Genomic DNA, 13,257 nt, shown 5'->3' on the forward strand with positions numbered 1-13,257 from the left:
GAGGAGGCAAGTGTAACGCAAGGCACATAGTCGAGCGAAGCAGCTTTTTCCAGAGGACACATATTTCACAACAACCTGACACAATAGCAGGCTAAGGGGAACAAATTGTGTTTCTGACCTTTTGGGGGGTGGGTAAAAATAGCTGTAAAAATGCCAGTGGACAAAAAAGAAAAACAGGGGCATCCGAGTTCTTGTCACATGCTGAGTTTTTAATCCTCTCACTGTCTTGTCTCTGGCTGCATAGCTTCTTATTCTCCCCTGAGCAAAACATTTGCCCCGTGCTGTCATTAACGCAACATTAGCCTATTTTTTTATTCAAACCTAAAATACACAAGCTGAAAAAAACTGAACTTGCGTGAGTCCAGACCCACGCTGCAGGGAAAATGGAAAACAGCATTGCTGCCATATGAAGGCATCTAAGCTTGCCTTCTCGTGTTACAAACAGATGACTAATTGCTAAAATGGTCACCTTGTAATGTCTGTCTTAATTGTGGTCAAACACTGTGGCCGAGAGCCTTTGCAAAAATGAGGGCAACAAGAAATGTTCATTTCCAGTTTTTATAACTTCCTGTCTATTCTGGTGACTCAAGCCTGTTTTTAACTTCTGCGTCGGACCTACGCTATAGGCAACGCGCCGGTTTTCGTTTATACTTGTGCATTGATACAATGGCCACTAGGCATCAGTGTCCACAGGCGTGTTGCTTGTGCACCCAAGACAAGAGTCGAGGAAGAAGCGGTTCATTGTGTACGCTGTCTGAGAAGCATTTAGCTGCAGTGTGTGCACAGAACTTTTGAGGGGCATGTGCTGAAACTGAAAAAGGGCACCCCCCCTCTTATTGGTCACATCTTAAGTAAATAATAGTCTCAAACACTTTACAGTCTTTACTGCTAAAGTCTAAATTAAATACAGAAGAATACTCATTAAAGCTACAAAACACAATCATTTCTTCTTTTCTTTTCCTCTTAGATTAACATTAGTGACAGGAGTCGCAGCAGCAAGTTTAAGAATGCGGCCCCTTTAAGAGCAGACGCTCTGCGCAGATCTGATGCATTCCCCATTTTACTTTGTGCTTACGAAAATACTAAACAAATTGTGCTTTAAGGCATAATCTTGAGTGTTTTTGTTCATTCAAGCACGAAAGAGAATGTAATACTGGTGCGCTGTCTGACACATTCTGACAGAGATTCAGTGACGCAGCCTTTAGCCCGTGTATACACCAGACGGGACCGCTGTAGAGTTGCATTGTGCCGCGTCACGCAGCTAGAAGCTGAATCTATACTAGACGCGTCAAAGCAACCATTTAAAATCGCGCCTAAATGGATTGAAGGCTTCTACATCAATAAGAGCGTGATTGTATAATGTAACGCTAGACAAAGAATGACAGAAAATTGCGTAAAATATTTTTAACACGTTAATCTGAAAAAGTGATGCCATCTGGGAAAAACCATCACATAGTGAAATTGTACATATGACAGGTTTTGAATTCATATGAAAGCTGGTTTTCAGCCCTTTCCAAATCCAAGTTTTTACAGCGTGAACATGAATTAACCATGCGACAGTACAATGCGATTGATTAATAAGTTAAGTGTATCACACTCAGTCGCTTTGTGTCAAACTCTCAGACCTCAAATACATAAAAATGAACATTTTAGAAATAATGTTTCTTGCGTTAAGAAAACGCTGTACTTGTTCAAACAACAATAACTTTATTTAATGACAACTTTACCCTTGAAAGACGTTCAGCTGCTGGGGGTGGAGCCACAAGGTTTTACTGACAGTTTGAGCGTATCCAACAAGATTTAGTCACGAGCTCTTTTTAACCTTTCATTGGCTAAATATTTGTAAAACAGGCAGACAGACATAAAGGGTGACCAATAGCATTGATTTATTGGAAGAAAAAAAACACCATAAAAGGGCACTTCAGAGTGTGAAGGCAAAAAGTGCATGTGCCTGAGCAGTATGGGATTATTGTTGTGTCAATAAAAAACTCTTTCTCTAAAACTCGTTGCACTGTACTGTCTGAAGTATCGAGCTATCAATCAAAAATCACTAGCCAATCAGCGTAAAGTCCCACCTACACATGAGATTTGTGCCAGAAAGGCGAACGAAAACTTGATAAGCGTAAACAAAAACTCAGAAAGCGCAAATGAAAAATCTAGTAGCCAATTTAAAAACTGTTATTTGCAAGAATGAAACTTAGAACATTGTTAAGAAAAATAGCAGTTTATTTGAAAATCATGTCAAATTTTTGCAAATGAGTGTACTGTTTTCATTATCAAAGTGATTTTCTTCTTTCTCATTGTATATCTTTGTTTGTTTTTTTAAAGTTTGCGTTAATTTTTATTGACACAAAAATAATCCCATAAAGCAGTGATAGCGGCAAGTAAACAGTCACTTTTGCAGCTTGAGTTGTTAAATGCAGATAAACAAGTAATTTATTTAGATAATTCATTTGGAAATGTGGATGAGTAAACCCGACGCTATCGCTGAGTTTTTTTACCTGAAGGGAGGGGGTTCAAGCAGACCAATCACAGTGCTTGCGGTTCGTCTCGCATTGCCGCGCTGTTACATTTTTGGAGCGGTGCGCATCAGGCTAAAGCCGCGGACATACTTGACTTTCCACGTCCGTCTCGCGCACAAATGCGTCCGCACAGCTTCCTGCTCATACTCATCACGTATTTAGCATGGACGTCCGAGTTTAACACATGCGCAATACAGATAATTATGTGTGCTCTACCAGACCGTCATAGGGTAGCGCTGAGTCGCGTCATTTACAGACCCATTGCAAATTAATGACTGAGGAAGTGTTTTCGCCATTGCAAACAATCCGAGCAAACAGCAAGACAACAAGAACAACCACCAAACAGTATGGAGAAGCATATGCTTCTAAGCTTACTGTTCTTGGTTTCAGCGTGTTGGTTTTGTTTCATTCTTCTTCGACAACGACACACTGCACACTTTCTGTGTGGGTATTGACCCCTAGTGGACTAGGGCACTTTTTTTCCACAAATGCGCCGCTGTTGTATGCGGCACGTCCGCGCGGTCTCAAAAAATGGGCTGCATGCAGACGGTGTGTGCGACCGCGGACCCTTCTTCTGCCTTAAGGCATAGAGTACTCGTCTCTGCGTAGGCTACGGCGTAGGTCCTACGCAGAAGTAAAAAACAAGCTTTAGGGCCTGAACAGACAGAACGCATCTCACAGCAAAAGACGCCTGTCTGATCAGGCCCTAAAGCCTGTTTTGAATTGTTTTCAGTTGGCAGGGAACGTTTTGCGCTCTGCTTATGCGCGCCGGGCGCCTCGCGTTTCTGCCGCGCCTCGCGTTTTAGGCGGAGCGCCCGGAGACATGGAGGAGAAACTTGTTGTGGCTGTTTCGGGTTACCTAGGAACATAAAAAACCGCTGCGCGCTGCTCTTTTCAAAGAGTTACCAAAAGAGCAGCGCGACGCGCCTCGCGTTTTCGAACATGAAAAGCGCGTTCTGTGTGATCGCATCCTTATGCTGCATTCAAGACACCTCAGAAGTGGGATATTTCCAACCACAAACGCAGAAGTAACGTCTGGATTTAGAAACATTAAACTTATTTAGTAATTTAGACGCGTGTCTGCGCAGCTGGCATTGTATAAAGACGCGCCTCACTTTATAACTCTTTTATTGAAAATAACAACATCAGAATAAAAGTGGAGCTCGCGCTGTATAAAGAGGTCGTGCAGTTTGCACAGACCCACCTGACTTTATAACTGTATAAAGACACATGTCTGCACAGCCCGCATTGTATAAAGAAGAGTGTCTGCACAGCTCGCATGTATAAAGACGCACCTCACTATATAACTCTTTTATGGAGTATAACATCAGAATAAGAATACAATCTAGCCTAACTTTATAACTGTGAAGCTGTACAGATGACACATGCCTGAATTTATAACTACCCAGCTCGTGCTGTATAAAGAAGATGCATCTCAGCGCAGCTCGTTTATATTTCAAATGTGTTAAATAATCTTAAAATATGAAAAAATATGAACAAAGTTTCACTTCAGAAATCATTTATTACCCACTGGAGTCATTTAAAGATAGATATAAGTGCTTTTTGGAGCTTCAACATTAAATCCATAAAAGATAATCGTGTTCATCTTAAGAACAGAACTCATACACACCTGAGATGGCATTTCTGGGTGAACTATTCCTTTAAACTGGAAAAGGTTGCTATACCTTCTGGCACACTTCCTAGCCTCAGCGTGATGAATCATTTAAAGCATTCTGAGGGACAAACACCTGCTAACTTTAACATTATGTTTTCAACAAACAGCGAGTGCTCCCAGGGAATCGCATCTATGGATTAGGAGCTAATTCATTAGCGGCACCCACAGCAAACTAATGACATTTCATTATGTTGACAGCATTGCTGCGGAGGTTGCAGGGCAGATGTGGGCTAAACTGTATGTGGCTAATCAAATTTAACGGCCGCTGCTCCGGAGAGGGATCAGATTGCCTTTATCACCAAGAATGCTTGAGGTGTGGCAGATGGAGTGAATGACGGGAGGTGAGAACGGATATTGGTTGCCCACATAGAGATGTCCTTTTGTTTGTCCAGCCCTTCGACAACCGGGTCAATCGCAAAAGAAATTGGAATAGATTAGACGGGGCCTAAAAATCAATGCAGGACAGAGGGGTACGAAAAGAGAGCTGACAGAGACTGTCATTGGTGCAAATAATAATGAGAGGCAGAAAATACAGCGGACATAAATATATGGGAAAAAAAACTTTGGAGCAATACAGAGGCTCCTCGCTTTTCACAGAATTTGCAATTGGAATAACAAACAGGCTTGATTTAGATATTATTTACTAGAATAATCTTGCTTGTTCTATAAACACCATGCACTGTGCTGTGTTTTACCTTTTTTTGTGTTTTTCAGTTTTTCTTATTTTCTCCTGTAAAGCTGCTTTGGAACAATGCACATTGTGAAAAGCTCTATATAAATAAAATTGAATTGAATTGATTCACGTCTGCAGGAATTCTTCAGGACAAGCGCACCGTTGCCCAAAGCGGTGGAATCTCTTAGTGACCACCGACAGCTGCAAAGTATCTATTATTTACAAAATCTTGTGCAGAACTTTAAAATATGCAAAGATGCACCGTTACTTTCATGCATCCGACACACTGCCTCTGGACCAAAAGAAAACACAAAGCAGTTTGTAGTGTGTGAATACCTGCAACACAAGAGGCTCGGGGTTGAAGGCCAAGGTCATCATTAGCTGCATTCGTTCCGTGTCTTTAAGATTCTTCAACAGGAAGCTTCCAGAGTCCTTGGTCTCCGCGTATCTCCTAACCAGCCGATCTAAAAGCCTCTGGGACGGACAGTGGACCAGATCCGACCAGCCCTCCACAACCTCCGGGGTCAGCAGTCTCACGTCCCCATTCAGTCGGGCAAACTCGGTTTTGTAAATAGCCTGAATCAGGTCACATCGGGGTCTTCCGGTGGCCCTCTTGCATATCTTTTGATCGATCTCAGCCAGCTCTTGATTAGAGCCCAGGCGTTTGAGCACGACCCTGCGGCTTCCTTCCCTGGGCTCTCCGTACTGAGCGAAAAAAACATTCTTTACGTTGAAAAAGTCTAGAAAGCGCAGGCGACCCCAGGTCTCGAAGGTCACCTGGCCGTTCATGAACTTCCGACACCAGCTGGTGCCGAAACAGGCCGGACACTTGTTGAGGCCGATGAAGCGGCGATCGGTGAGCTCGTTCCTCTGGAAAGAGGCGAAAAGGTTGTGAGTGTTCATCAGCAGGATAACGAAAAGCGCTACGATGAAGAGGAACTTGCCGCACCGGTAGACGCGGCCGAATTTGAGCGGAAGTATCCGCAGCATGCTGACGGGCAGCAGCGAGAAGAGGGGGTGTGCGGATGATCTTCGTCAATGCGGCTGTTCCATTATTATTATATTCATTCCCATTATTCAGGTCAGCTAGAGCGGTCTGTGCTCCCATCCGTTTCAAGGGCCCTTCTCATCATGTTTTACACAAGGGCTTTCTGATTTCACGTCGGGCATTAAGCCGCCACACCAGAATTCCCCTTCACCTGAAACAGATAAATGAAATCAGATTAATAAAGCACCCAAGCTTTTTTTTGGCAGTGAGGTAGAGATGTGTTAAATGCTAACACTGTCAACAAAGTCATTACAAGATTATTTCTTTCACATAATATTCACACAAAACGACAGCTGAGAGCTATTTAAGAGAACAGATTGGTTCAAGCTAAAAAAAAAAAGGTGGATTTTATTATGGAGAAACAGATGCCCAATCAATCTTCACGTTAAGATTGTTACTTCAGTTTATATGTGCCAATTTACCATAGCAGTCAAAACAGCATAAACAGCTTTTTGGGGAGGGCAACAGGAAGTGGGAGATTAAATGAATGTCAACACTCACTCCACAGCTGTGTTGCAATGTGTGAGGTTTAAAGGAGAGGTTTCTTGCTACTTTTACACAAATGTAATACAAATCTTAGGGGTCCACAGAATGTGTCTGTGAAGTTTCACCTCAAAATACACCGCAGATCTTTTATTATACCATGTCCTAATTGCCCAGTTTTGCATGTGATGAGAAACGCGCTGTTTTGGTGTGTGTCTCTTTAAGTGCAAATGAGCTGCTAGTCTCCGCCCCCTTTTCACAGAAAACTCAGCCAGGGCTGTGAGCCTGTGCTTCCATCGACAAAAGAAGGGTCACATAAAGCGAATGAGAAACGCTGTTTCCGTCTTTAAACACCAAACACATTGTTTTCTAAAAGCGAACAGACTCCTAACAAAGGCGTCATGTTTTCTACATGCGAAATTACACATGACAGACCGGTCGCGTGTTTACAGACCATACACACTGCTTTCTAGAAGTGAAAGTACCCATGACAGACCCATCGCGTTTTCTCTAAGTGAAAGTAACGTTACACAGGACAATCCCGTCGCGTGTTTACAAGCCATACACATTGCTTTCTATGAGTGAATGGACAAACGTTTCACAATGACGTTTTACCTACTTTTAAGTTGCCACAGGTCCCTGAGGTCTTACTTAAAAAATAATGGTACTTACAATCTCTTTATTTGCAGCTTTGCCTCGTTCAGTCTGGTGGATTTCCATTGAAAACAAAATAAATCCATTGCTCTCCTGTCAGGCTGGGATCAGTGTTCTGTGCTGCTCTGCGCAGCCAACAACAGAACACTTAGCATGCTTTGCTTACTTTTGCCATGGTGTCGGAACTAATTCACATATGTCACTTGCGAAAACAAAAATGGCGGCAGCGCCATCGGTGGACACGTTCAGAAAAGGGGGCGGTAATATTATAATAAGAAGGACTACCTACGTCAGAAAGCGAGCGAAATCTGAACGGCTCGTTTTCTCACAGGCTTGCAGAGATAGGCTCACGTAAACAAAGTTACTGGATTGTCATTTTTCACGTTTTCTGAGTTGGTAGATGCACCCAGACACCCGACTATAGCACTTAAACATTGAAAAAGTCAGATTTTCAAGAAATGTCCCCTTTAAACAAAACTACATGTGGTCTGAATTAATTTGCTAAAAAATACTTAGCATACTTCAAAGTGTTTGGCAGCATAGATGATGACAGAATTACACAGGGACATGTTTAAATGAAAGTGTTAGAAATTGATAGTTCAGACAACACAAATATAGTTGATAGAAGTGAAAAAGTCATTTGCAAAACAAGCAGAGAAAGCTCTTTTCATAAGTGAGCTGAATCTCCAATAAAATTTTGGGTTTTGGAACATTAGCTTTAAACTCAGCAATAAAAGCAGCAAATAAACTAGACCTCCTTTAAACTAGACCGTGTATCACCTGATCTCTTTCTGTTTGTGTGGTAATTTAATTTTGTGAAATGAAGTTAAAAAGAGCCATCAAATCACACTTGTCTGATCCTTCACATTATTACTAATTTTAACTAGGGAGATCATGAGAAAACCTGAGGATCGCATTTTGATAAGCCTGGACAATCGTTTGCAATTTCTGCCTTCACCTCAGGAACAAAGAAATGTCATTTAAACAGTGTAATCTGTGGTCATAGTCGCCAACATAGTGCTCAATGTGAAATGAATTGCCTTTAAAGGGATAGTTCACTTAAAAAGGAAAATTCTCTCATCATTTACTAACCCACTTGAAAAGAAGATATTTTGAAGAATGTTCAAAACAGCAGTACCCATTGACTTGCATTGGTTTTGTGTTTATACAATATGTTTATACAATAGAAGTGAATGGGTACCGCTGTTGTTCGGTTACCAACAGTCTTTAAAATATCATCTTTTGAGTTCTGCAGAAGAAAGAAAGTCGAACAGGTTTGAAATGACATGAGGGTGAGTAAATAATAACAGAATTTTCATTTTTGGGTGAACTATCTCTTTAATGATTAGGAATCATAAATTCATAAAATGTGCCAAATTGTTCCTACTTGAACATTTAAAGTAGAGAAAGAATGTGCTTGGTATTCATTTCTCGCACCTCAAAATGATTGAATAGGAAATGAGAATAGTCCATTTGCAGGTGTAGCCGATGATTCAGACATGATCAGACTATTCAAATGTATCGGAGTCAAACGAGATACGACTCAGCGATTACATCACCGGACTGAACTCAAAGGCCAATTCAAACAAGGCTGTAGCATGGGTACTTTGAATACAATATTTGACTAAAAGTGGGAGGGGGTAGAGCCACCTTAAGTTACATCTTCATTCTCTAACAAGGCTTATTCTACAACTCTTTAAATATATTACATTTTATGTTTGACACATAAACAGTACAAACTGTATTTTTTATGTCCTAAACGTAACAAGTAAGTGTAACAATGTAACACAGATAAAACTGGCAACAACCAAGATATAAAAAGTTCTATAAACAAAATTTTGAGCATATACTTAAATGATTTGAAAGAACAGATCACCCAAAAATTTAAATTCTTTCCTCATTTAGTCACCCTTTCATGTTATTTCAAACCTGTATGACTTACTTTCTTCTGAAGAACACGGCGGCTCTCCTGTTTTTGCCAAGTGGTTGATGTCCTTAGGGCAACATCATGCTGACCATTGTTTTTCACTTATCATTTCCCTCTGATTTTAGGGGTAAGTTATGGTTTGGTGTGGGTTTAGGTTTTATTTATAAAAATGTTGTCCTAAGGTCAACAAAATATGTTCCCCTGAGGACATCAACCACTTGGCAAAATCAGGTCGAGCGCAGAACACACACACACACACACAGTAGAACACTGGAACCAAACATTACTGGACCGCTCGACTTTCATTGTGCGAACACAAAACCACCGAGACATTCTCATAATATCTTCTTTTGCGTTTCAAAAAGTAATTTACAAGTTTTGAACAACATGAAGTGAAAAAAGTGATGACAGATTTTTTTTATTTTGGTTGAACTATCCAAAATTAACTTTGTACACTTGAGCCTAAACTAATCTCTAAATATGCCACAGAGTACGATGCCCTAGTAAACATGACTTTAGGAAGTCTGGTAAACCCCAGCTCATTCTATATCAGACCGGAACTAACAATTTCCAGCCAGTCTTTCTCATTTCTTATGTGCAATATGCCTCAGACGTTCAGTGAACAACTGTGGGTGGTTTGTGGGTCTGCCACGTGATGAGGAAACTATTGTATCATAAGCTGGCATCTTTGAATACATCAAATAGGGGGAAAAAAATGAACAAGCATGTATTAGTAGTGAAAATGTCATTATTTAAATATTTTTACAATGATGGTGGTTGGGTTCTTTTTGAGGCTCGTGTGAGTAATGCTGTCATTTTCTGCATCACATGTAGCGCGTTATGAGTGGGGAAACTTAAGAGAGTACAATAAAAACTACACCTCATCAACGTGCACTAGAAAGCAAGAGCACAGATAGCCGAACAGCCCTCTCGCCGGACATCTTTCCACAGTTATGGCACAAAAGCTCTAGCAGCTCACAACTTTTAAGACCAAGTATAATGCGCTCTGAGAAACAGAACACAAAACGTGCACTGAAGGGATAAGGCACGTCAGCGAGGGGTAAACAGACTCGAAAAACATCTGCCAGATGGTGATGGCTTTCAACATGATTCATCAGGACCTGCTTCAAAGCTCCACAACAAACCTGTGTGCCAGCACTATGCAACAAATCCACTTTTAACCTCACTGTACACTTTTAAACAGATCATGATAAATTAAATAGTGTCTGAGAACTCTACACGAATGTGAAAACTTATTAAAGTAACATTAATACTACTAAATATATCAAAAGGATTTCATTAAAATCACAGATGCTAGATGCAAAAGGATAACAAGTACAAGATCTTAAAGCATGGGTAATTTTTTAGGAATAATATAATGTGACTGATAGTTTCATGTCCTTGAAAATTCACAAGTGCTTTTAAAATGTGTGGTGGGTCATTTATCGTGTTGCATACTGCTTGAACTTGCACTGCTCTGTGGCACTGAAGTGAAAAACCACAGTTGTCACAGTTATTGACTGCTCCGGTCAATAATGTTTGATCACACAAGCATTTGGCCAAGCCATTATGCTGCAAGCCAACAGTCACTAACCTAACCAGATAAAGAGCTCTAAATTATCCATGCTGTGCACGCATGAAGGCATATATAAAAGCAAGTGTGTCTGCGTGCGTGTTTGCATGCGTGTAGCAGGAGTGGATAATGTCAGCTTGCACTTACACCCTTGTGATTGATGTCTGTACTGTACTGTACTGTAAGAAGGCAAGTGTACGTGACCTACATATGCCATCTTAACACGTCAGCTCTTTCCATGCGATGCAATATGCTAAACATCTTCATTGCGCTTTCATTAAAAAACAGCCACAAAGTTGTTGTAAAGCACACTTAAGTACTTGAAGAAATGCTAAGAGAGTGTTGAGGTTTCACGTGTCTTTGTTTGTATGCTCCGATTATATCAAACAAGGGCACTTTTTAGCCCACCTGCCACAAGACATCGTGCTGAGTAACTGAAAGGGATATTTCAGAGAAAAATTCCCTCGGCTGCGTGCGAACCAGAGGCTTGTTTATCCGGCAAATGACGGTGACGAAAGCTCTCGCACAGAGGAGACGGTATCCTATTGGAACAAAATGAAAAATGCCACGTTCGTCACCGGAAATTACGGCACGCTTGCGTCATTTGATGGAAAAACAAGCCTCACGTTCATGTGCAGCCGAGGGATAACAGAAGTTAGACATTAACGTTAATAGCGCTTACGTCGCTATGTTGCGTTAATGTGGATATTTCTCTTAAACAAACATATCGAATCACTTCATAAGACCTTTGCTAAGACCACGGGCGTTCTTTAATCGATGGATGCACTTTTTGGAGCTTCAAAAAATTGCCCCCCCATTCACTCCCATTTACCGATTGGAAGAAAAATGATACGTAGTATTATAACTCCGACTGCATTATTCTTCGAGAAGTCACATTCAGTCAGGATGCCTTGAGGTTGTGTAAAACGTGGGGAAATTTTGTTTTGCCTCTCATCCCTTTAACTCCCTTGCTACCTAGTAAAAACTTAATACTAGCCGAAAACACTCAAAAGTAACCATTGTTTAACTAGTAAAACATTAGCAACCACAAATTGACCATGGTCTCACTATACGAACAGTTTAATCGTGATATTTGAAGTAAAACTGTGGTAATACAAACTGTAATCAATCATAAAACATGCTTACTACAGTTTTACTATAAAAACTTTAATAAAACCATTGTTAATTTTCCTAAGCACGCGTTCTGTCAAACCGTTACTGTACAGCATCAGCTGACCGCGGGAGTCAGCAGTCAAATCGCCACGTCAATCAGGTGCGCGCTCACTTTGATCCCCAGTATTTTGCGAATGGACACATCGTGGTCTGCAGACAGATAAAATATACAGCAGGTAAACAGCAAGACTATTCCCAAGACTCTTTTCTCTATCTGAGCAATGCACTAGAAACTTGCTCTGATTGTTTCTAGCTGAAGCGTCCGTCCGTATAATACACGTAGAAATAAACAATCACAAAACTAGTTAAACGGAAAAGTATGTTGTTCCCATTCTCATCTGTTGATCGATGCGCGTAATGCTTGTTTACCTGAACGTATATCGTCACAGAAAACGGACTTGTTAACCACAAGCTCAAATAAAGTTTCTCCATGTATTTGCTTTGTTGTGCCATGTTCGCCAAGTTACTTTCGCCGTCTCGACGCTAAATTCTCTTTGAACAGAAAACATATAAATGTAATGACATGAAATTGAGATTTCACAACCTACCGAAAGCAAATAAGAAGTGAAAAGTACTGGTTTATTCCGCTCGCTGGAGAAGGGACGCGTTCGTTGTCTATTTATGAACTCCTGTCTCTTATTACCAGTCTTCCACATCGGTGCATTCCCACATTGTCCGTATGTTGCGCGCACGCTGCTATTCCCTTTTCTTTATTGCTTTCAAATTCGCCCCGGTTGCTGAAACACCATTCCTTCTCAATCTTGAGACAAGTTCATTTACTCTGCGAGCGTTGAAGCAGCTGCACAAAAGACCCGACTTCGCGGATCGGGTTTCGTATTTACGACCCTTCTGGTCAGTTTACGTTACTGGTTACTAGGTGATGGTGTTTTAACTCCTCCCCCAATCTCTAGAGCGCTGCTCTCTCTCTTTAAGCAATTAGTGAATACGTACAGAGGGGGCCACAAATCTGGGACCACTAAAAAGAGTACTCAACAAGTTTGATCAAAATGATTCCTTTCCAAAATGTTTCCTGGGTTTTTCAAAAGAAGTAAATCTGACATTTTGTACCGTTTTTTTCTAACTGTAATGTCCTTTAGAACAGATTATTGGATACTTCCAATTCATTTTATGTCATAACAGTTCTGTTTATTTCCAAGGTCAGATTTTGAATGTGGACTCAGACCTCTAAACCACAATAAATTGACATGGCCTTGTTGTAGCAAGGCTTTAAAAAACAGATGATCAAAATTATTCCTTTCCAAAATGTTTGAAAGATTCTTGGGTTTTTCAAAAGAAGATACTTCCAATTCATTTTATGTTATAACAGTTCTGTTTATTTCCAAGGTCAGATTTTGAATGTGGACTCAGACCTCTAAACCACAATAAATTGACATGGCCATGTTGTAGCAAGACTTTATATATCTTATGAGAAATTTATATTTAATTGAATAATCCTGCCATCAACACGAGAGCATTTTTTTAATACACCTTTGACCATTGAATTCTACAAGTCCCTGATTTGAGTCCAC

General features: G+C 40.7%; 1 protein-coding gene across 2 annotated transcripts in view; it reads right to left on the reverse strand.

Moving 5' to 3' along the window:
- Window positions 1-12,766, reverse strand: part of dipk2aa (divergent protein kinase domain 2Aa) — a 31,696-nt gene extending 18,930 nt beyond the window's left edge. Inside the window, exons 1-4 of one of the 2 annotated variants that reach the window (XM_057334785.1) lie at window positions 12,277-12,766; window positions 11,769-11,878; window positions 5,820-6,069; window positions 5,207-5,740 (exon numbers count right to left, since the gene is read on the reverse strand). In XM_057334785.1, the coding sequence (XP_057190768.1) occupies window positions 5,207-5,740; window positions 5,820-5,978 (693 nt within the window). In that variant the 5' untranslated portion in view covers window positions 5,979-6,069; window positions 11,769-11,878; window positions 12,277-12,766. The remainder of the gene's footprint in view (window positions 1-5,206; window positions 5,741-5,819; window positions 6,070-11,768; window positions 11,879-12,276) is intronic. The other variant, XM_057334784.1, reaches the window with a different exon arrangement.
- Between the last annotated feature and the right edge of the window lie 491 nt (window positions 12,767-13,257).

The sequence above is a fragment of the Triplophysa rosa genome, linkage group LG5 (genome assembly GCF_024868665.1).
Source record: "Triplophysa rosa linkage group LG5, Trosa_1v2, whole genome shotgun sequence".
Lineage (NCBI taxonomy): Eukaryota > Metazoa > Chordata > Actinopteri > Cypriniformes > Nemacheilidae > Triplophysa > Triplophysa rosa.